The sequence below is a fragment of the Petaurus breviceps genome, unplaced genomic scaffold (assembly GCF_028583685.1).
Source record: "Petaurus breviceps papuanus isolate PSGF00001 unplaced genomic scaffold, PetGlider_PUasm1.0 90639, whole genome shotgun sequence".
Taxonomy (NCBI): Eukaryota; Metazoa; Chordata; class Mammalia; order Diprotodontia; family Petauridae; genus Petaurus; species Petaurus breviceps.
Window position 1 is genome coordinate 8,122,702 of NW_027187296.1, and position 24,580 is coordinate 8,147,281.

General features: G+C 41.0%; 2 protein-coding genes across 2 annotated transcripts; both read right to left on the minus strand.

Moving 5' to 3' along the window:
• Positions 1-610: 610 nt before the first annotated feature.
• Positions 611-1,845, minus strand: LOC138143494 (olfactory receptor 52Z1P-like). The gene has a single exon (XM_069064763.1). It carries the CDS (start codon positions 1,628-1,630, stop codon positions 611-613), a length of 1,020 nt encoding a protein of 339 aa, XP_068920864.1. The 5' UTR covers positions 1,631-1,845.
• Positions 1,846-17,776: 15,931 nt separating this feature from the next.
• Positions 17,777-18,910, minus strand: LOC138143495 (olfactory receptor 52K1-like). Its single transcript, XM_069064764.1, has one exon. The coding sequence runs from the start codon at positions 18,776-18,778 to the stop codon at positions 17,777-17,779; it is 1,002 nt and encodes a 333-aa protein (XP_068920865.1). The 5' UTR covers positions 18,779-18,910.
• Positions 18,911-24,580: the final 5,670 nt, after the last annotated feature.

Consider the following 24,580-nt stretch of genomic DNA (forward strand, 5'->3'; position numbering starts at 1 on the left):
GAGAACTTGCCTCTTGTCAAGATGAAGAAAAGACCTCCATTTGGGTATTAAGTGCTGTGCTTAAACTTGTTTAACTCTGGGGTAGATTCAATTGTGATCCAGGGGTGGGGAACTTTTGACCTTTTTGTGTTCTATGATTGAACAAATGAATGTACTTTACTTATGATTGGAAACTAATCTCCATTTGAGAACAGGGGCTTTGTGATGGACTAAATGAAGGTACAGCCTAGGGGTGGAGTAGTATTTAGAACTGGGACTTGTAATTGATTGAATGAATGTAAGGTCCTGGGGTGGGGTAGTACTTGGAGATTATTTAATCACACTTATTAAATGCTGTATTTTGAATGATGTCATATTTTGATCTTCTCTGTTCTTAATTTGTCACTGAATAAAATGGAGAGCACCTATGCTGGTATTTTGAACTTTGGGAAGTTGCCTTTGCTTGGCATTACATTGCACATAGCTACGGTACTACCATCCTCGTAGTTTCCATCAATCCTTATCTACTGACAAGGTACCACTTTCTCCTGGAGATTCTAGTGCAGCTCCAAATAGGGCCAGTAAACACTGTCCTAGGGCTCGTAGTCCTTGCTGAGGTGTTAATGCCCCTTCACCTTGGTAGTTCCCTCTCTGGTTGAATATTTTGCAGTCTCTTTGACTGGTCCCTGGTCACTAGCACTGACTCCCTTCCCCAGAACAATCTCTCCACATGCTGCCGGATCTCCCTGGTCCTCACGCCATAGATGATAGGATTTAGGGCTCCTGGAAGCAGCAGGTAGATGGCACTGAGCAGGTTTTGCACATCCTGAGACACAGACTTAGCAAACCGGAAGACAATTGAAGTGGAGAGGCCAGAGAGGTAGATGGTGAAGATGACCAGTAGGTGGGAGCCACACGTGTGTAGAGCCTTGGCTCGGGCATTGCCTGATGAAATCTGAAAGGCAGCATAGATGATCCGGGTGTAGGAGGCCCCCAGCAAGGACAGGTCAAAGGTCACTGTGATCAACCTCATGGCCAAACCCAACCGGTTGTTGAAGGTTAGGTCCCCACATGCAATGCTCAACAGGGCAATGTACTCACAAGCAAAATGGCGGATCACTACTGTCCGACAGAAGCGTGCCCGGGAAGTCAGCACCACCAGGGGCACTGCCACAGCCAGGCTTCGGCTCAGGGCAGCCACAGCCAGCAGGCCCAACAGGTGTGGTGTCACCAGTTCTGCATAGCGGAGTGGGTGGCAGATGGCGACATAGCGGTCCAGAGCCATAGCCAGCAAGAGGTTGTAGTCTAGGAGAAGGGTGAAGTATATAAAGAACATCTGAGTGAGGCAGCCCTCCAGTGACACAGGGTTTGCATAGTATACAAAACCCGTCAGCATCTGGGGTACCACGGCAGTGGCGGCACAGATATTGATGGCCAGGAGCAGGGAAATGAGCATGTACATGGGCTGGTGCAGACTTCGGTGGGTGGCCACAGTGTAGATGATCAGGGAATTGGTGGACAGAATTAATGCATAGAGGCAGGAAAGGGGAAGAACCAAGAGGGAACGCCATTCCTGTAGCCCAGGAAAGCCCACCAGGAAGAAGTCTGTGTAAGACATATTGGAGGTGGTAGTGTTCTCATATTTCTCCATTGTCCAAAGTCTTAAGTAGGCACCAAGAAAGGAGGTTTAGTGCTGTTGGAACAGAATATTCAGTCAAAGTCAATTACTGTTTGGGGGTCTAAGAGCAGTAAAAGGATGCCAGGATGCAACCCTAGGTCTTAATAATAGCTGATAGCATTTTAAGGTTTGCAAAGCAGTATATCTATATCTATCCAATCTCTATACCTATACCGATATTTAATCCATAGAGGCAGTTAGATGGCTCAGTGGATGAAGTTCTGGGCCTGGAGTCAGGAAGACCTGAGTTCAAATGTGACCTCAGACACTTGCTAGCTGTGTGACCCTGGGCAATTCACTTAACTGTGCCTTAATACACTGGAGAAGGACATAACTAACCACTCTAGTATCTTTGCCAAGAAAACCTCATGGACAGTATTGCTGTGCTATCATCCATGGAGTCATGAAGAATCAGACACAACTGAATGACTGAACAACATATATCTGATCTATGTCTATATGTTTTTATCTATACCTATACTTTATGTCTATGTGTATATACATACTTATATCTTTATCTAATTTAAATCTAAATCTATTTCTATATCTATGCCTATTTCAATATCTAGGTATACACACATATATATTCTATAAATGTGTATACACATATGCACAAATGCACATATATGTATATACATATATATACAGTATATGTGATATATACATATATATTACTTTGCAAATTTTAAAGAATTATATAGATCTATAAAATCCCATTTTATTCTTATACTAGTCCTGGGAGTTATTTTTATCCCCAACTGAGGCTAAAAATAGGTTAAGTGACTTGCCTAGGATCACACAAGCTAGTAAATGTTTGAATCAGAATTCAAACTCAGGTCTTTCTGACTCAAAGTCTGACACTGTGTCTATTGTTCCAATTACCTTACTGACCCTCTGTCAATTGCCTAGAGTATGAAATCCTCTGAAAAGCCTTCATTCCTAGGGCTCTTTCACCTTGCCCAGAGTTTCAGAGCTTACTTGGCTTCCCAATCAGAGATTTGCCATCACAACTTTTAATTTCTTTTCCGCTTCATTTACTTCACTGTCTGCGTACTGAATCCCAGCAACCACTTCTCTCATTCCCCTTTCTTCCTTATTTCCACACAATAGATATCACAGTAAGGTGTTTTCAAGCTTCTCCCTTGCCTTAACCTCCTCCACCCCCAACCCAGGTACAAATTAGTATATAAATTACAGAATCTTAAAATTGGAAGGGACCATAGGGGCCATCTACTCTAACTCATACCTAGCCAAAAATCCCACATCAGTAACTCCAACAAGTGGCCGGACCGTCTCCATGTCTAGTGAGAGGGAACTTATTTCACTTTTGGTTACCCTTGAGCCTTAGAAAATCTTCCTTACGTATTAAACTTCAATCAACCTCTGTAGCTTCCATCCACTGCTCATAGTTCTACCTCTTGAGGCCAAGAAGAACAAATAAAATCTCTATTCTATATGACTGCTTTTCAAGTATTTATGTACCCCATAAGTCTGCTTTTCTTTAGAAAAAAAACTCGGGGATGGAGCCAAGATGGTGGAGTAAAAGTAGGAACTTGCTTCAACTCCTGCTCCAACCACCTCTAATACCAGCAAAAAAAAAATGACTAAACAAATTTTAGAGCTACAGAACCCACAAATCCCCCCTGCTGAAGGCAGCCTGGCAGGCCGATAGAAAGGGTCTATCACACCAGACTGGGAGCCAAACGCAGTCCTGCATGAGCCACACCGGCCCAGACCTTGGGTGGCCTGACCAGCAACACATACCAGCCAGTGCAGACTTCAGGAGAGTGAATCACCAGCAGCTGTGGTGGTTTCCAGACTTCTCAAGCCATAAATGCCAAAAGGAAAATAAAAGATCGGTGGGGAACTCTGTTGGAACTGGGTGATAGAGGAGCATGGTCTGGCCCCTGCCCCCCGGGGCAAGAGGTGGTGGAGGCATGACATGGCTGCCTCCAGAGCCCCTGGCCTGCAGATTGTAGGGGGACCAAGCAACCATTCAGAGGGTAATTTCTCTTGCTTTGATCTGCTTGGATCTGGGTTGAAGTCTTGGGTGGTGGTCCTGGGGTGAGGAATGCCAGTGTTCCAAAGCTTGTGAGGGCTATAGAGAAGGTGCCCTCCTGATAGCTCTGACAACTGTGAAAACCCCAGCGATTTGGGACACAGCTCTCTCCACTCTGGAAGCAGAGTTCTACCATAACAAAGACTCAAAAGTCAAGTCATTGGCTGGCAAGATGCGCAAGCAAAGGAAGCACAATCAGACCATAGAATCCTTTTTTGGGGACAAAAAAGATCAAAACATGGAACCATAAGAAGAAAACAAAGTCAAAACTCCTGTATCAAAAGCTTCCAAGAAAAATATTAACTGATCACAGGCCACGGAGGAGCTCAAGAAGGATTTTGAAAATCAAGTAAGAGAAGTGGAGGAAAAATTGGGAAGAGAAATAAAAATGATGATTTTTTTCATGAAAACCATGAAAAGCAAGTCAACAGCCTGCCAAAGGAGACCCCAAAAATACTGAAGAAAATAACACCTGAAAAAATAGAAAAAACTCTTCAAAGTTACCAATGATCTGTTAGCTGCCAAATCTAATGGTCTTTTCTTTATCTTTATCCTTGATTTCTCTGCAGCCTTTGACACTATTGATCACCCTTTTTCCTTGCTCTTTTCGATGTGGGGTTTCCTAATATTTCTCTTCTCTGGTTCTCTCCTACATGCATGTATGACCACTCCTCCTTTCCTGGTTCTTCAGTTGTGGGTGTCCACTGAAGTTCTGTCCTTGGCCTTCTTCTCTTCTCCCTCTATACTGTTTCACTTGGTGATATCATCAGCTTCCAAGGAGTCAATGATGATGATTCTCAGATTCATTTGTCCAAGCCTGAACTCTCTGCTGACCTCTAGTCTGGCATCTCCAACTGCCTTTTCAGTATCTAGAACTGTGTATCCCATAGTCATCTTAAATTGAGTGTATCTAAAACTAAACTCATTATTTTTCCTATAAACCCACCCTTTTTGTTAATTAACCTTTTACTGTGGAGAGTACCACCTTCCTCCCAGTCATCCAATTTCATAACCTACATGTCATTCTCTACCTCTCACCCTCTCTTATCCCTGTTATCCAGTCAGTTAGTGAGTCCTGTTGATCTACCTTCATACCATCTCTCTTATGTGCCCCCTTCTCTCCTCTGATGCTGTTGCCACCTTGACACAGACCCTCATCATCTCACGCTTGAACTATTATAAGAGCCTACTGGTCAGACTCCCCACCATAAGTCTCTCTCCATTCCAGCTTAACTTTCACTCAGCTGCCAAAGTGATTTTCCCAAAATATAAGTCTGATATGTCACTCTCACCTCAATAAATTCCAGTGACTTCCTGTTATTTCCAGGATCAAATATAATATCTTTTGTTTGATGTTTAAAGTCCTTAATAACCTGGTACATTCCTACCCTTTCTGCCTTATTCATATTCTGTGGCTATTCCTTGACCAACATACTCCATCTCCCAACTTACCTCATGCCTGGACTATTACAATAGCCTACTGATTGTGCTCTCTCTCTCTTTCTCTTGGAGTCAGAAAAATGCTTTTCAGCATGCCTGGAGCACTCTCTCGTCTTATCCCTGCCTCTTGGTTTCCCTGGCTTCTTTCTATTCTCAACTAAAGTCCCACCTTCTACAAGAAGCCTCTCCTAGTTCTCTTTAATTCTAGTGCCTTTTCCCTGTTGATTATCATCCACTTATTATATCTACATATCTTGTTTGTACTTACATGTTACTTGTTTGCTACTTACATGTTGTCTCCCTCAATGAAATGTGAGCTCCTTGAGAATACACTGTCTTTTGTCTATGCTATACACAAGGAAAGGTAAAAGACAATCTTTTCCCCTGAGGAAATTATAATCTAATGAACCCTTCTCTAGATAGTAGCTATGATGGAGGAATAATAATAATAGAAATGCTCTGAAATTACTGGAAATATTAGAAAGGGGTTAACATTAAAACCCATGGCCTAACATGTCTAAGATTTGTATGCAAGTGTACAAAATATGAGTAACAAGAAAGGTGAGCTAGAAATTCTAACACAAGGAAGAAATTTGACCTCAAAAACATTGCTGTGATTTGGGATGAAACTCATGGCTTCAATATGGTTCTGAAAGGATATCCTTTAAATCAATAGGAACTGAATAGCTGAAATTCTTGAGGATGCTAGAGTGGCATTTTATATGCACACACATGCACATACATACATGCATGTACACGAATGAATATAATCCTTTCAAATGATGCTTGCTTTAAATTTTTTTATTTTAGATAAATACTAAAACTTGAATATGTAAAAACAAAATAAAAATTAAAATATTATGAACTTAAATATAAAATAAGAAAAAACATGTCATGTGTACAGCAGAGCATAGGAAAAGATTCAGAATATTGCTTTTTAAAGAAATACATCTGTCATATTCCAATGGCACCCCTATCCTACCTTGTAACAGCAAAGATATGCAGTCAAGCAAAGCAAATCAACACATTGTCCATGTCTAACAATGTATATACCTTATTGCACACCTATAGCCTACCACCTCTATACTAAAAGGAGGGAGGAATGCTTCACCGTTGTTCCCTACCAATTCTCTGAAGTCATAATAGTAGCATTACATATCCAGAAGATATATCCATATGTGGAAAATTAGGAACCAGAGGATAGAAGAATAATGGATAGCATTTGGATAAATGTTAATGAAAATAGAAACAGAAGTGATAATATTGTTATTATTATTAATTATTATTTACTTCAGACCACCAGGACAGAAGCAGTAAACATATAATAAGTTCAGGTAACAGTCATGAGCTTGATACTTCAATTGTTTGGACATCCCTATTGAAGCTTTCTCTTTGACAAAAGCAGAAGAGCTAATAATTGCATGGCTTTCCAAAGTGATAATGATTATTTCAACCTTACAAATTTGGAAGAAATTATGAGGGGAACTATAATTTTTTACTTGGTTCTGGTCAACAAGGAGTAACTAGTTGCTGAATTAGAAATGATGGGAACCTAGGGGCAGCCACGTAGCACAGCGAGTAAAAGCACCGGCCCCACAGTCGGGATGACCTGGGATCGAATCCGGGCTCTGATACTTAGCACCACACCCAGAAATAACTGGCCATGTAACCTTGAGCAAGTTACTTAACCCCACTTGCTTTTAAAAAAAAAGAAAAGAAATGATGGGAGCCTTGAAGTCTTCGAATTTGTGCTAGAGAGGTAAAAGAAATCTGGGTAGATAAACACAATTTGATATGCACCCTAGATTTTGAGAGAGTGTGTTTCACAGGGTTCTAAGAAAGGATGAGCAGCAATTCATAAATTCTAAATTCTATAGGGGAAGGTTATGAATCTTTCAAAAATGAAATTATGAAGACACAAACAATTTCAAGAAGGAAGAAAGTGTAAGTAGTTTACTGAGACTAGTTTGAATACAAAGGGAAGACAGAACAACTTAGGTTTTTAAAAGACATGTATTGGAAGCAGTGGCAGGTAATAGAAGAAAAACACAAAAGTATGAACATGTCGTCAATTGCTGACAAAATTCTGGAGTTTTATTTATGGAACAGTGAACATTTAGAAAGCAAAAACATGATCACAAAGATATAAATGGCTTTTTAAAGAATAGACCATACCAGAGAGCCAGAGAGAGGATTCTGGGAAGATGGTGGAGTGGGTCAAAAAATTCCAAGCTCTGAAGATTTCCCCCACAAAAGAGTTAAAAGTGCTATTAAAATAGCACCTTTATTTATTTATTTTTTATAGCACAACAAAGTATTGGTGAAGAGAAATAAGAATGGGGCACAATAGGGGTCTTCCTGGGACAATTTGAGAAAATCAGAAGAAAAATCCCAGGAAGAGGTTTGGTCTCTGTGAAGAGTAAACACCTCCAGGCTAGGTTACATTCTAACAATAAGTGGCAAGTCTCTGGGTTAGTTGGTTTGAGAGGCTGCATTGGCCCCAGCTGCAGGAGCTTTTACCCTGGATAGTGGGGGGAGTTGGATGTTTGAACCCAGGATGTTTGAACCGAGGGAATCTCTGCTGACAAGGAATGACCCAGCTGTGCTGCAAAGAGCAGCAGGGGTGAGAATGAACCAGCACACAATTGGTGAGTGCAGAAGCAGTGGGGCAAAAAGCCCATGTCTGCCCGCACTTATAGGAGGCTGGAGGTTTGGCTTGGTTCCAGGCTAGGGCAAGAGGCACCATACCTCCCGCCCAGGACTAGAGGTGATTACTAAAATTAAGCTATTACCACAAAAATGCACAGGCAAAGGAGAAAGACTCTAACCATAGAAAGCCATTATGGGAATAGAGGTGACCAGGGTTCATCTTCAGAGGAAGATATTGAAATAAAGAAATCCCAAAAGAGTAACGTCAAATGGTCACCTACCCAAAAAGAATTCACAGAAGAAGGTTATGAAAGGAAAACCAATTAGAAAAGGAGATCCAGAATCTTAAGGAAGAAAATGACACCTTGAAAATCAGAATTGGGCAAAGTAAAGCCAGTGAAATTATAAGAGATCAAGAAATAATTAAACAAAATATGAATAATGAAAAAATAGGAAGAAAGTGAAAAATATTGTAAGAAAAACAACAGATTTGGAGAATAGATTAAGAAGAGGAAATATAAAAATAATTGAACTAACTGAAAGTTATGATCAAAAAAAGGATCTTCATACAATAACATAAGAAATAATTAAAGAAAATTGTCCTGAAGCATTAGAACAAGAGGAGAAAGTAGAAGTACAAAAAAAATCCACTGATAACTATTCAAAAGAGATACTATGAGGAAAACTCATAGGAATATCATAGTCAAATCCCCAAACCCCCAGATCAAGGATAAAATATTAAAAGCATCAAGATTAAAATAATTTAAATATGATGGTACCACAATTAGAATTACACAAGACCTAGCAGCAGAGACAATAAAGGACTGCAGGTCTTGGAATTTCAAAGAGAAATGGAACTCTGGCAGAAAATGTCATACCCTGCAAAGTTAAGTATTATCCTGAATGAAAAAAAATGGATATTTGATAAATTTTCAGACTTTCAAGACTTTGTTAAAAAAAATTCAGAACTTAATAGAAGATTCAATATACAAGAACCAAGAGAAATATAAGGTATATAACAAGGACTGAACATAAGAGACCCATAAGGACAGACTGTTTACTTTTAATATATGTAAAATGTTATGTTTAAGATTCTTTTTCTTTTTTTAAAAAATAAGTTTGCTTACCTTGGCAGTATACTTTCTAGGGATGTACACATGGATAATGTGTTTGATGCAGACATTGACAGAGCTAGCTCAGTGTTTGGGAGGCTCCAAAGGAAAGTGTGGGAGAAAAGAGTGACTGACTACCAAACTGAAGGTCTACAGAGTAGTCATGCTGACCTCATTGTTGTATGCCTGGACAGTATACCAGTGCCATACCAGGAAACTGAATTGCTTCCATTTGAATTGTCTTAGGAAGGTCTTGAAGACAACCTGGCAGGATAAGAGACCAGACACCGAGGTCCTTTCTTGAACTAAACTGCCAAACATTCAAGCTCTACTGTCGAGAGCACAACTCTGATGAGCTGACTACATTGTTTGAATGCCAAACCTATGCCTGCCTAAAACTATTTTTGGAGAACTCATACAGGGCAAGTGCTCAAATGGTGGTCAGAAGAAGCAATACAAGGACACTCTCAAGCTATCTCCTAAAAACTTTGGAATTGCAAGAGAAAGCTGTTACAGTGGAGGGGAAGAGCAGGGATGTGAAAGGGAATGGGTCAACCTTACTCTCTTTGGATTTGGCTTAAGGAGGAAATAACATACAATTGGGTATCTTATCCTACAGGAAAGTAGGGGGGAAGGGGATAAGAGGGGGGATGATAGAAAGGAGGGCAGATTGGGGAGGGGATAGTAAGAAGCAAACACTTTTGTAAAGGGACAGGGTCAAAGGAGAAAATAGAATAAATGGGAGGTGGGATAGGATGGAGGGAAATATGGTTAGTCTTTCACAATATGACTACTGTGGAAATGTTTTGCATAACTACACATGTGTAACCTATATTGAATTGCTTGTATTCTCAATGGGGGGGTGGGTAAGGAGGGAAGAAGGAAGAGAATATGGAATTCAGAGTTTAAAAAAATGTTTAAAAATTGCTTTTACATGTAACTGGGAAATAAGATATACAGGCAATGGGGTATAGAAATCCATCTTGCCCTTCAAGAAAGTAAGGGGGAAGGGGGGGGAGGGAATAGGGTGGGGATATAAGAGAGGGTAGACTGGGGGAAGGGGTAATCAGTATGCTTGCCATCTTGGGGTGGGAGGTAGGGGAGAGAGGTGGAGAAAATTTGGAACTCAGTGTTGTGGAAATGAATGTTGAAAACCAAAAAGAAATAAATAAAACTGAAATAGCTTTTAAATTATTAAAAAAAAAAACTTTGAAATTGATTGTATGACATGGGAAACACTGGCTCAGGACCACTCAGCGTTGTGTGTCCTCATCAGAGAAGTTGCTGTGCTCTCTGAGCAAAGCAGAATTGAAATAGCTCAAAAGAAATGCGAGATGTGCAAATTTAGAGAATCCACCCCAAATGTTCACGTGGTCTATTTGTGCCTGGCCTGTGGTAGAGTGAGCTTGTATTGGTCTGATCAGCCACACTGGAACTTGACTCTAACATAGTGATGTCATTTTGGTCCTCTTCGAGAATGAAGGACAACAACCAACCAACCATTTGAAATTTAGAATTCATCACCAAACTCAGATTATTCTGTGTTTTAGCATTCCCAACTCTATTCCAACACAATCATTGTCATTCTTAAATAACGACAATAGTAGTTAGCATTTATCTAATCCTTAAAGATTTGCAAAGCACTTTACAAATCTTAATCTCATTCAATCCTCACAACAGCCCTGGGAGGTAGGTGCTCTTACCCCCATTTGAAGGATGAGGAAACTGAGGCAGATAGAGACTGAATGGCTTGCTCAGGGTCATAAAATTCGGAAGTATCTGGGGCCACATTTGAACTCAGGTCTTCCTGACTCTAGGTGCAATGCTCTCTCCACACACTGCCTAGCTGCCTCTTTCATGTTTGCTCCCCATCACCTGCCTTTGCTTCCTTCTTTTGTACATGTGTTTTAAAAGAATCTAAGTGTGTCCATCAGTCTCAAGTAGAAATACAATTGATAGCATGACTTTCTCTAATTTCTTTCATTACCTTCTTGGCATATAGTAGGTGTTTAACAAATTCTTTTTCATTCCTCCACTTACTCATTCATCCATTCATTCCCACTGTTAGACTTTGGATACCCGTCTTATACTTTTTATGATCACACTTCAGATTCAGATATTATACACAAGGGGGATGCTATTAGATCTATTTATATGTGGAGTCTGCCCAGATATAGACTACATGACCCCAAACCATTCTATAAATTTCCCCAGGAGCAGATTAGCTATACAATACTAATCTCTGAATCTGCTTATCTTTTGACCCCAGAAGGGGATGCCATTTTTACTTCAGAGAACAACTGAGATGGATTTGGATCCTCAGGAACTTATTGGTCCATTCTTTTCATTCCAGGTTTCCCTTCAGCAAATGAGGAAGTCTTTTGATGTTTTAGTGTATGTGTGGTGCTCCAGCTTATATAATCCCCTAGGTAGCTATCTGGTTTCTAACTGTCTCTCCTCCTACTAAGGATCAAACAAGGAAATACAAACAGATAAACAGAAAAATTCCTGTTACCTTAAAATTAACACAGTTCAGCCAAATTTATATTATCCTCAAAGTTCAAAAAAGACACCTCAATTCTTTGTTGTAGCAGTAGTCATTTTTTAGTCATGTTTGACTGTGATCCCATTTGGGGTTTCCTTGGCAAAGATACTGGAGTGGTTTGCCATTTCCTTCTCCAGTTGATTTTATAGATGAGGAAACTGAGGCAAACAGTGACTTACTCAGGGTCACACAACTAGTTAGTGTCTGAGGCCAAATTTGAACTCAGGTCCCCCTGACTACAGGCCTTGCACTCTATCCGTTATGCCACCCAGCTGCCCCCTCAATTCTTTGGTGTGAGACATGTTAGGATATGAAATCTGGTAGGAATTTTAGATGTCATTTAGTTCAGAAGTTTTAAACTTATTTTTGTGTTATGGTTATTTCATAACTAATTTTTGGCAGTTTGGTGAGGTCTATGAAACCCTTCTCAGAATCATGTTTTTACATACATAAAATAAAGAAAACAAATTATATTGAAATGTTCTCTCTCTCTCTCTCTGTTTCTCTCTGTCTCTGTCTCTCTCTCCTTCCCTTCCCTCTCTCCCCTCCCCCCTCCTAGATTCATGGACTTTAGACTAAGAATTCCTATTCCAAACTTCTTATTTTATAGGTGATGAAACTGAGTCCCCAGAGAAGGGAAGTGACTTGCACCAGATCATATAGAAAGTTAGTAGCAGTTAGAACCTGGGTCCTCTTACTTAACAGCACTTCAGTAGCACTATGGGTAAATATTCCTTCTGGGCATAGATTAAATTCAATCCAACAACAAACTTTCATTCAGTTTCTCAGCATTCAAAGCTTTATGCTTAGTGCTATGGAGAAGAAACAAGTATGTTGTGGTCATGGAACTCATAGTCTAGTTGGGGAACAAAACCGAGTGCATGAAAGGCAGGTAACCATAAAAGAGATGCAGTGAAGGACCTATTGATTTCAGTAGAAATGGGACTAATATGTAGAAAGAAGTTATAGAAAACCAGATTTCTTACCACTGGAATTTTACAACAGTGGTACAGACTACTTTCCAAAATCAATAACTCTCTAGTAGAGACATTTAAGAAGATGAAGGCTGGGGGCAGTGGATAGAGCATCAGCCCTGGAGTCAGGAGGATCTGAGTTCAAATCTGTCCTTAGACACTTGACACTTACTAGCTTTGTTACCCTAGGCAAGTCATTTAACACCAATTGCCTCAAAAAAAAGTTGCTGGCAGGGATGTTGTTGAAGGGATTCTTTCAGTGGGAGGGACTAGAATCACAAAGTTACAGTTTAAAAGTACCTCAAAGATCAGCTAGTCCTATTCCTTCCTAAAGTATGAATCCTCCATTCTTGATAAGTGGTAATCCAGTGTCTGCCAGAAAACAACATATAATGGATGATAATTTACTGCTTCCTGAAGAATTCCATTTCATTTTGGGATAGTTCTGACTTTTAGGAAGTTCTTCCTTTTATTAAATCAAAATTTACTTTCCTGAAACTTCCCCCTAGACTTTGCCACTGCCACCTCCACATTGCTTCTGATCCTTCCCTCTAAAACCAAGCAGAAGAAGTCTAATATCTTTTTTCATAAGGCAACTCTTCTGATATTTGATGAGAGACTTTATGTATCCCCTAAGTCTTCTCTTCACCAGTTACATCTATCTCTTTCATCTGATCATCCTGTGGTATGGTCTTCAGTCTCTCCCCCTCCCCACCCCTGCCACCCCACCAATATGGTTGGCCATCTTTGCATGTACCCTAACATGTTAACGCACTTCTTAAAATGTTATAGCTAGAAATGAACAATATATTTTTGATGTCTTCTGACTAGTAGCGTTACCCAACTCAACATGTTCCTTTACTCCCTCATCCCCCATCTCACCAGGGAAGTTTTCTTCCTGGTCTTCCCCAGCCTGCAGGAAAGATAAGTCTGAAGTCTGTGTCCAGTTCTTCTCTGTGGCTATGAGGAGGGGAGAGGAAGGATTCATACTGAGGCTAGCAGCCCTCTGGAGAGGTCCTTCCTAACCTCCTTTGTCCCCAGGGAGCATGTTACGGAAAATCATCACAAGAAACCCAGAAGAGTGCTTCTCCTCCCTTCCTCCTCTCCCCCTTATATCTCTTCCATTTCTTCTTCTTTTTCCTTCTTTCCTTCTTCCTTACTTTCTTCCTCTCTCATCTTTTTTTTCTGAAAGGGAGCTGGTCTTGAAGTCAGAAAGACCTGGAGTTAAATCCCACTTCAGATATTTTATAAGTATATGACCCTGGGCAAATCACTTAGCCTCCACCTGTGCCTTAGTTTTCTAATCTATGATATGAGTAGATATGGACTTGCTGGCTTCTAAGGTCCCTTGCAGCTCTAAATTTATGAACCCATCTCCTTCTATTTCTACTCCTCCACATCATTTTTGGAGGCTTATTCTCCCTTCCTAGCCCAGACAGGACGTATGGCAGAAACCTTTGGGCCCAACCCCACTGCTGATTGGCACAGAAGTTTCAACCCCACTCTATTTCTGACTTGGGCCACTTTGCTTCTTGATAGACCGCCTGTTGTCTTTCTGGTCCTGGAGGCTTGCCATACTGATGCTGGACTTAGGGCAGACATTCAATTGGCCCTCCGACATCTCAACTCAAATGATCCATCAGTCTCAGCCTTTCCTAGGAGTAGGGATTGTAGGCATGTTCTCCCACACCTGGCTGTAGCACTTTGTTCAGTATAGACCTAGGTAAGAGAAGAAGATTGTAGACAGTGCATGATAGGAGGAAGAAAGCAATCACCATATCTACCTACCTGGGGTATTTTAAGTATCCATCAGGCCTAGGTCAAATTTAGACACTGTGTGTCTGAGTGCTGTTACTAACTAGATGTGTGGTTGTAAAGTCACTTGCTCCTCTGAGCTTCATTTTCTACATCTGTAAAATGGGAATGTTAACATCTCTCTATTCATTTTACAGTGAAAAATCATTTAGCATAGTGAATATGAAAGCATTTTGCTTACAGTAAAATTCTATTAAAAAAGATTGAGTCTACGGTAGACACCTCCTTTCTTTTTTTCCTTGGCCCCTAACATAGGACCTGATCCCTTCTTAATATAACCTGGCTCTTCTGTCTGGAAGATGTTAGGTTGCATAGTAAATGAGGCACTTGACTTGAAGGCCAAGAGACATGAGTTCAAATTCTCCCTGAAATACTCCCTAGCTGTGTGACCCTAGTCACTTAACAATTTCTTTCAACCTGCTTTCTCAACTATAAAATAAGGATCATAATAATGACTATATCCTAGGGTTATTTTGAGGATCCAATGAAATAATGTATATTTGTGAAACTTAGAGCCCTATGTGGTTATTGCTGTCACTCCTGCTAACTGTCTAGCTGAGCTATTTTGGCAGGCTCTGTTCCCAGCCCCAACCTCCCAGAATACTCTCAGCCTTTCACCTTAAGATGGGCTAAGTGCCCTCCCCTCGCTACTCCTCTAACATGGAAGTGGAAGGGAATAAGCATTTATATAATGCCTACTATGTGCCAGGCAGTACTTTGCTGGGGTAAGTGCTGTCTTTATCTCCATATAATTTACATTTAATATTTTAATAATATTAATTTACTATTAGTCTGGAACTTCTACAACACTGTGGCTGAAAAAGATTTCCCTGGGCAGGGAGAGAATAGGTGAAAGGGAAGGGGAAAAGCATTTATTAAGCACCTACTACGTGCCAGGCTCTATGTTAAGCACTTTACAGATATTGTCTCATTGGATCCTCACAACAACCCTGAGAGGTGGGTGATATTTTTATCACTATTTTACAGTTGAAGAAACTGAGGCAGACATAGGTTAAGTGACTTGCCTAGAGTCACACTGTTAATATGTGTCTGAGTCTGGTTTCGAACTCAGATCTTCCTGACTCCAGGTCAAGTGCTCTATATATTGCACCACTTACCTGCCCCTACGAGACGGACTCTCATAGGTTCTGTGTTGCAATAGTTTCTCCTGCAAATTCAGGGAGGAGGAGCTTCAGAGAAACATCAGCAGACTGTTACTTCAAATTAAATAACATGTGAAGCATATGGCAGCTTTTAAGGTGCTATGTAAATTTTAATTAAATTTATTTGTTATTAAAATTATTTATTAAATTGTTGTTATTATTATACCTTCCGGTTTTTATGTCCTGACATAAATTTATATGACACTTTAAGATTTGTAATGCTCTATTCATATATTATTCCATTTGATCCTCATGACAACCATAGGAGGTATATGCTATTTTTATCTCCATTTTACAGATGAAGAAACTGAGGCTGAGATATGTTAAAAGAGATATTCCAGTGAATAAAAACTTTATTCAGTTGTTTTCAGTTACATCTGACTCTTCATGACCCAATTTGGGGTTTTCTTGGCAAAGATACTGGAGTAGTTGGCCATTTCCTTCTCTAGCTTATTTTATAGATGAGGAAACTGAGACAAAAAGTGTTAAATGACTTACCTAAGGTCACACATCTAGTAAGAGTCTCAGGCAAGATTTGAACTCAAGAAAATTAGTCTTCTTGACTCCAGGTCTGGCTCCCTATCCACTGCGCCACCTAGCAGCCAAATGGAAACTAGATACCTCCAAAGGTAGCCCATTCCACTTCTTGGGAAGTCCCAAGTTCTTTGACTTTGATACGGCCTAGGGAATTAGTCAGTCAACAAACATTTATTAAGTGCCGACTGTATGCCAGTAAATATTACTGAGCTCTGAGGTGCCTTCAAGGAGCTTACATTCTAATGGGGGAGATAACTTGCTCATACATAGGTATATATGAGGTACATACATAATAGATAAAAAGGAACCTCAAAGGGGAAGGCACCGGCAGATGGGTGGACTCTTGCAGAAGATGGTATTTAAGTAACACACTGAAGGAAGCTAGGGATTCCAAGAAGCGGAGGTGAGGAAGGAGAGCATTACAGGTTTGGAGCAGTGCTGGTGCAAAGGCCCAGAGGTGGTAGATAGAACCTCGTGTGTGATGAACAATAAGGAAGCAAGTATAGCTGGATCATAGAGTCCATAGAAGGACATAAAAAACCTGGAAAGATAAGAAGGGATGAGGTTGTGAAGAGCTGCTGGGGCTTATTGAGTAGTGAGGTGACATGGTCAGAACTGGCTCTTAGGAAGATCAGTTAGGGAGCTGCATGGAGGGTGAATTAGAGGGAGGAACGACGAGGTAAGGAGACCAATTAATTAAAGCTCTGTCAAAGATCTGACTTTTGTGAGTTTTGTGAGACGGTTTGATCACAGTCTTCCGTGTTCTCTTTGGTATTTCCTGTGCCTGAGATCTTTCAGGAGGCACACATAAGGTGCTGAAAGGAAAGACCTAGGAAACCCGCCCATTGCATCACTGTTTAACCTCACAAGGGGCCTTATGTCTTTGTTAGGAAATTGAGATCTAAGGTAACTGCCCTTGTTTGTTCTATAATGATAGATGAGAGTCCCTTGTCTTTAATTAAATGAGGATAAGCATCTCACAGGGCAGCAAGGAGGTGCAGTGGGTGGAGCTCTGGTCCTGGAGTCAGGGAGACTCATCTTCCTAAGCTCAAATCTGACCTCAGACACTTACTAGCTGGGTGACCCTGGGCAAGTCACTTACCCTGTTTGCCTTAGTTTCCTCATCTATAAAATGAGTTAGAAAAGGACATGGCAAACCACTGTAGTATCTTTGACAAGAAAACCCTAAATGGGATCATGAAGAGTCAGACACAACTAAACATCGACAGCAAAATGGGGATAATAATAGCATTTATGTCTCTGGGTATGTGAGGATCAAATGACATAATGTTTTGTAAAGCACTTTGCAAACCTTGAAGTGCTATATGAAGTTATTGTTGTTATTCCATCGCCTTATACTTATTTCTTTACATGTTACATTCCCATTTTTATACTTTAAATTTCTCAGTGTCAGGGACTAAATAATTTTTCATCTTCCCCTTTCATTGCTAGACATGGGGCCTTTCATGCAGCAGGAACTTCACAAATGTTCACTTGAATTGAATGGGTGGAGGGAAGGGAACAGCATTTACTTAGCACCTCCTGTATACCATGCCCTGTGCTAAGAATTTTGCAAATATCTCATTTGATTAAATAGAATAACAGTCTTCAATTATGAAGATTCATCGTTTGGAACTCAAAAAGCTAATAAGATTGTTGAAGTCATGCTCTAATATTGTGAAGCTCTAATATTTACCCTTCTCCTATCTTAGAGAGCAACTATCAGAAAAAGGTTGAAAATAATATAAGAATATATGATATGGATGAATGTTGGGTCTCTAGGTTCCTAGGGGGGCACCTGTTTTTTTTCCTAGCCCCTGGGGTATTATGAAGGAAGCTCTCTTTGTGGAGGTAAGGATGGGTTTTTTTCAGAAGGGGCCTGGGATCCTGTTTTCTGGAATATCTTGACCAGGTGTTGCCTGATCTCCTTGGTTCTGGCTCCATAGATAATAGGGTTGACCAGGCAGGGGAGCAGTAAATAGAAGGCACTGAGCAGGTTGTGCACATCCTGGGAGGCAGTGCGGGCTGCACGATAGACGATGGAAGAGGAAAGGGTAGAGGTATAGACAGTGAAGATGACCAGCAGATGGGAGCCACATGTGTTCAGGGCCTTAGAGCGAGCTCCACCAGAGGAGATCCGGAAGGCAGCATGGATGATGCGTGTGTAGGAGGTGCCCAAGAGGAACATGTCCAGGACCCGGTTGAAGACCCGGACTGCAAGCCCCACTGTCTTGTTGAGTGAGATGTCCCCACAGGACAGCTTCATCAGGGCCATGTGCTCACAGGTGAAGTGATGGATGATGTTGGAGTGGCAGAAGCGCACTCTTGAGGCCAGGGCTACCACAGGGGCTACAATGCATGTGCTCCTCATTGCCGCTAAGCCCACCAACCCTGCTAGCAGCTGCCCTGTCACAATTTCTGGGTAACGCAGTGGATAGCAGATGGCAATGTAGCGGTCTAGTGCCATAACCAGGAGGATGTTGCAGTCAAAGACCATGAGGAAGTAGATAGAAAACATCTGGATGAGACAGCAAGAAAGAGAAATGCGGTAGTAGCGGGTAGAGAAGCTAAAAAGCATGGCGGGCACAACAGCAGTAGCGGCACAGAGATTGATTGTCAGGAGCAGGGCAATGAGTGCATACATGGGCTGGTGTAGGCTTCTCTGGGCCACCACAGTGTAGATGACCAGGGCATTGGCTGAGAGGATCACCAAGTATATGCAAGAGAATGGAAGGATCAGGAGGGCCCGGGTCTCCTGAAGCCCTGGGAAGCCTACTAAGAAGAAATCAGTGTAGGAGACATTGTGGGTCTCATTCCACCCCAACATCCTTGATGGGATCAGTATCAGGGCTCAAGGGGTGGTGGAGGGAGGAGACAGTGTCCTTGGGTCCAGTTATCTTTGGACCCAGAACCAGTCTCACTGGACTGGATGGAGGTCCTTGGCCTTCATGAGTCTCTGATGTTCCTGGAGGGGGAATATAAGAAAAGGAAAGAAATCAGACTCAATTTAATGAGGTATTCCTGAGAAATAAGAGCTTGTTTTCTTTCCTGTCCTTCATAGATGTCTCCCAAACAAAGATAATTAATGGGAAAAAGGAGTTTGGGAATATTTATTTATCCATCTTCATCAGAGACTTTCCCATTGAATCTTTCTCTTATCTTTCTCTTTTAATTTTTTTGAAATAAATTTTTGGTCATCTTATGTTTTTATATTACTTATATTTCCCTCTGTATTCCTCTTCCTCCATCCTTCCCAGAGAGCTATCCCATATAACAAAGAATATTTTAAAAGAAAAAATAATCGGCAAAACATCAATATTTTGCATTTCTAATTTTATTCCTAGAAACCCTTGCTGTTTCTCGGTTTGTTTTTTTTTTAACGATGAGATCTTCTCTTGCTGGTAATCAACTCTTTTTTTTGATTGATCAATTTAATCTCTCAAAAAGTGTTTGTAAGTGCTTACACACTGATGCCATAGGATCACTACACAGAGGCTGAATCAATGACTGGTGAGTTCCTGCCTGGAATTTCCATATTATGATAAGGCCCAGGAATGATTCTCACTCTCTATTACTGCTTTCCTTTGTCCTGTCCCACCTCTACACCACATCCTCTAGGGATGACAATCCACCTGAACTCATTTCTCAATGATTAGCATATTCTCATCTCATTATACTCTTTTCCTACCAATGATTCTGAGCCCCCAAAGTCATTGTACAAACCCTATTCCCCATCTCTCAACTGCCTGCCCCCTTTATTCCCATTCCTTTCAACCCAACCCCACAATGTTCCACAACTTGAGATCTACCTTCCTCTTCCACTGTGCTCTCTGGAATGCCTGCTTCTTAGTTAACAGACTTGTTTTTATCTTAAACCTTTCCCTTACTCATTCTTTATATCTTGCACTCCCTGAGACCTGGCCCTTCCTGATGACAGCTTCCTGGGCCGCCCTTTCCGGCATCAGTCACGCTTTCACTCATATACCTGCCAGCTCATTAGGTGTAGAGGTAAAGTTGAAACACTCCTTGCTCCCAGTGGCCACTTCCAGACTCTCCTTGTATCTGTACCACTTTCATTTAGTAACTTCTCTTCCTTTGAGGTCCATTCAACTAGTGTTTATCACCCAGTCGTAATGCTGGCTGTTGTTACCCACCAATCTATTTTCCTCAATGAGGTCAGTACCTGCAGGGTTCATGGTTCTTTTTCTCCTTCCCAAATCTCACTCTCATACTAGGAAATTCAACACAAATAATGACATTTTTTCAAAACCACATCTCATTTCTTCAATTTCTTTTCAGTGACCTACACCTCTGTTCTAGCTCAGCTCCACACACAGGTGTCCATACCCTGGATCTTACCCTCATTCCCTAAATCTATCACTTTTATGTCTGTGAACTCTAAAACTCTCTTGCCTCATCACAATCTTTTCTCATTCCATCTTTCTCTCTGCCTTACAACCCCTGACCCTGTTCTTTGTCCTCTTCATATCCTCTGATTCCTAAATCCCTCAGCCATCACATCCCCACTAGCTACACCAGAGGTGAGGAACCTTCAAACTCGAGGTCACATCTAGCCCTCTAGGTCCTCAGGTTCAGCCCTTTGACTGAATCCAAACGTCAGAAAAATCCCCTTAAAAGGATTTGTTCTGTAAAACTTAGGCCGCAGGTCCCCCCTCCTGATACATCCTTCCCCATCTTGACCCTTTAGTGAAGCAATTCAGCTCTACACTGTGTTCTTGATTCCCTTTCCCCCTTATCTGATTATCAATCTTGCTCTGCTAAACCCCAGTCTAGGATGACTCCTACCATCTGTTTCCAATCCACATGCTGCTGAATAAAGGTAAGTGGGATTATCAAAATTTACTTCCTTAATAGAATCTAAGCTAGGTCTTCTTCACTCTGGCAAGTTAATTCTTTGACATCTCCCCAAATCATTCACTTTTACACTCACCAATTCACCATTTTCAAATCCCTTCAAAATTTTTTTTTCAAACTCCCCCTTTCCCCACCCTCTGAGCTGGGAACCATGCCTCATATTTCACTGAAAAAGATGAGGTTATTTGCCAAGAGCTCTCTTTTGATATCTTGATATCTAGCTCTATCTTGATATCTACCTCATATCACATCATTCAGATGGCTTCCCCCACTTTCACCTTTTCTCACGTGAAGAAGTGGCTCTTCTTTTTGTCAAGGCAAATCCTCTCTTCATGCACAAGTGATCACATTCCATCCTATCTTTTCCAGCAGATTTCTCCCTCTTTCATCTCTAATTGGTCATTAACCTATAAAGTCTCCTTGTTCACTGGATGCTTCCCTGCTCCTACAAATACACTCACATCTTCCTTACCTTTGAAAACCCCTTTCTTGTTCTGTCATCCCCTCTAGATATCCTCCTATATATTTCCTTCCTTTTGAGGGAAAACTCCTTGAGACAACCATTTATAATGGGTGCTGCCACATCCTTTCCTCTCCCTCTGTTCTTAACGCTCTGCAATCTGACTTTGGATCTCACCATTCAACTGAAACTACTCTCTAAAGTTAGCAATGATCTCTGAATTGTCCAATCTAATGGCCTTTTCTCAATCCTCATACTCTGCAACCTTTGACATGTTTAGTTACCCTGTGGTTCTTCTCCTGCCAGTCTGACTGCTGCTTCTCAAGCTCCCTTGCTATATATTCAATAAGGTTGTGGTTAGCACCATGAGTATCCCAAGGCACTGACCTGGGCCTTTTTTCTTTATACTCTTTCACTTGGTGATCTTTGTAACTCCCATGAATTCCATTATCATCTCTGAGCAGATGATTCACCGATCTGTTTATCTAGCCCTTACCTCTCTCCTGATCTCCAGTCTCTCAATTCCAGCCACCCATTGGACATCTTAAACTGGTTGTCCCATAGACATCTTAAACTCAACATGCCCAAAACGGAATTCATTATCTTTCCCCTCAAATCCTCCATACTCCTGAACTTCCCTCTTACTTTAAGAAGACACAACCATCTTCCCATTCACCCAGACTTATAACCTATATGTCATCCTTTACTTCTCACTCTCACCGCCCACATTCAATTGCTAAGTCCTGTAAATTCTACATTCAAAACATTTCTTGTATATGCCCTCTTTCCCCTTCTGACATTGTCACCATCCTGGTGCAGACCTTTGTCACCCCATACTTGGATTATTTCCAGTAGCCTTCTAGTTGGTCTCCCTGACTTATATCTCTCCACTCTGGTCCATCCTCCACTCAGCTGTCAAGTGATCTTACTAAAACATGGATCTTACTTGGTCACTTCCCTATTCAATAAACTCCAATGACTCTCTATAACCTTGAGATCAAATACAAAGTCCTCTGTTTGGCTTTTAAAGCCCTTCATAACCTGGCCTTTCCTGGTAACTATGTGGCATAGTGGATAGAACACTAGATCTTGAGTCAGGAAATCCTGAGTTCAAATCCATCCTCAGAAATTTACAAGCTGTATGATCCTGGACAAGTCACTTAACCCCCATTTGCATCAGTTTTTTCATCTGGAAAATGGAGATAATTTTATAATACCTTCTTCTCAGGGTTGTTGTGAAATTAAAGTGAGATATTTGTAAAGTGCTTTGCAAACCTTAAAATTCTATATAAATGCTAGTTATTATTATCATTATTAACTACTACTATTGCTAATGTTACTGTGTTTTAAGACTACTTACACTTTACTCCCCTCCATGTACTCTACAATCCAGTATTCCTTCCTTGCTATTTCTTGAATTAGACAATCCATCCCCCAGTTCGGTGCATTTTTGCTGGCTATCTGTCATGACTGGAATATTCTCCCTCTTCATCTCTGCCTTCTGGGCTCCCTGGCTTCTTCCAAGTCTCAGCTAAAATCCCTACCTTCTGCAGGAAGTCTTTCCTGATGGAAATGTCTTTCCTCTGAGATCATCTCCAGTTTCTCCTGTTTGTGCAGAGTTCTTTGCATGTTGTTTCCTTGATTAGATTTTGAAATCTTGAAGGGCAAAGGATTGACTTTTTGCTTTTCTTTGATTCCCCGATTCTTAGCACACTGCCCAGTGTATATAAGGGATTCTTAATACATGCGTGTTGGCTGACTTACTGACTGACTGTACCTAATGTTTACAAGACCCTTTGCTGGACAGTAAACAGGATACAAAGATCAAGAAGCCTAGAAGAACCTTTGAGGAAAACACATACACACCAGACACCAGGATCAAATAGTTCAGTAAGGGAGGTACAAAGTGCTCTGGGAGTTCAGAGGGGAGAGGTTATTTCTGAGCTAGTGTTATGCAGTGGAAATAGTGCCCCATTCAGAGTCAGGACCTTTATTCAGATCCTGGCTTTAGCTTATCTGGCACCATTTTTACATGAGCTTACTGTACTTTGTATTTTTCTACTCTCACCTGACTTTGCTTTATTTTTTGTAAATATCTTTGGAAAATTCATGTTGGTTGGTCAGTTTCTTTTGCCATCCATAGTGCTCTTTTTAGGGAACTTCACTTTTCCTCCTCATAAGAATTGCTTCTCTTTGTGCCTTAAGGATCTCATTCTTGAGAATTTCTTCTCTCTTCACTTCCCCCATAGGACTTTAAGTCATGGGATCCTACTTATTTGTTCTCTGAATCCTTTGAAATCTGCTTTTACTTGTGGCTTCATTCTTATATTTTGTCTCCTGTAATCATCTGGATGTTTATATTGCTATTATCCTTCCTACGTGATAGCTGCTGCAAAAAGTGACTAGCTTGTTGTGTATATGAAGGCCATTTTCTCCCTCCCCCTCCATTTTCAGTTGAAGGCCCTTTTGATTAAATTTACATTATTTCATACAAATGCATACTTATTAAGAGGACTCCATATCTGGTCAAAAGCCTGTCATTCCTTTATTTTAATCTGTGATCCAGAAATCAATAATCCCATTCTTGGTAACCATTTTATCAAGCAGCTATGCATTTCACAAATCTGCCTTCTCTTCTGAAGCCCATACTTTTGATCAGTAGCAATGACAATGATACCATCTCTCTCACTAGGCTCTTCCTTTTCTTCCTCAAGACTTCATTGTCCTTAGTAGAACTTTCTAGAGTCTTCTTGGCAGAATCATTTGTTCCCACATGAATGGCCAGAAGTGGGTTGTAATCATCAGGTCAGAGAAGTTTGGGGAGGCCCTCTGTCATCTGGATACATATGCCAGGAACACAGCCTTCTCTAGTGTCGTTATCAGATTGACTAACAGTTTCATCAGTATTCTTCATGAGGAAGTTGCCAACTACTTCCAGTGGTCTCTTCTTCCTCTGACCCTTCCCCAATTATCTCTCATCTGACAGCAACTGTGTATCAACATTTTCTTTCCGTGGAGAAAAAGCTAGTGCTTCCTCTAGAATGTTCTGAAGGCCACATATTCAAAACTAAAATAATCTTTGCCTCAGAACCTACCCTGCCCCTAACTCTTTTTGTCTTTTTGGAGGGGAGAAGGCAAGGCAATTGGGGTTAAGTGACTTGTCCAAGGTCAAGTGGCTAGTAAGTGTTAAGTGTCTGAGGCTGGATTTGAACTCAGGTCCTCCTGACTTCAGGGCTGGTGCTCTATTCTCTGTACCACCTAGCTGCTCCCCCTCCCCCAACTCTTATTTCTGAA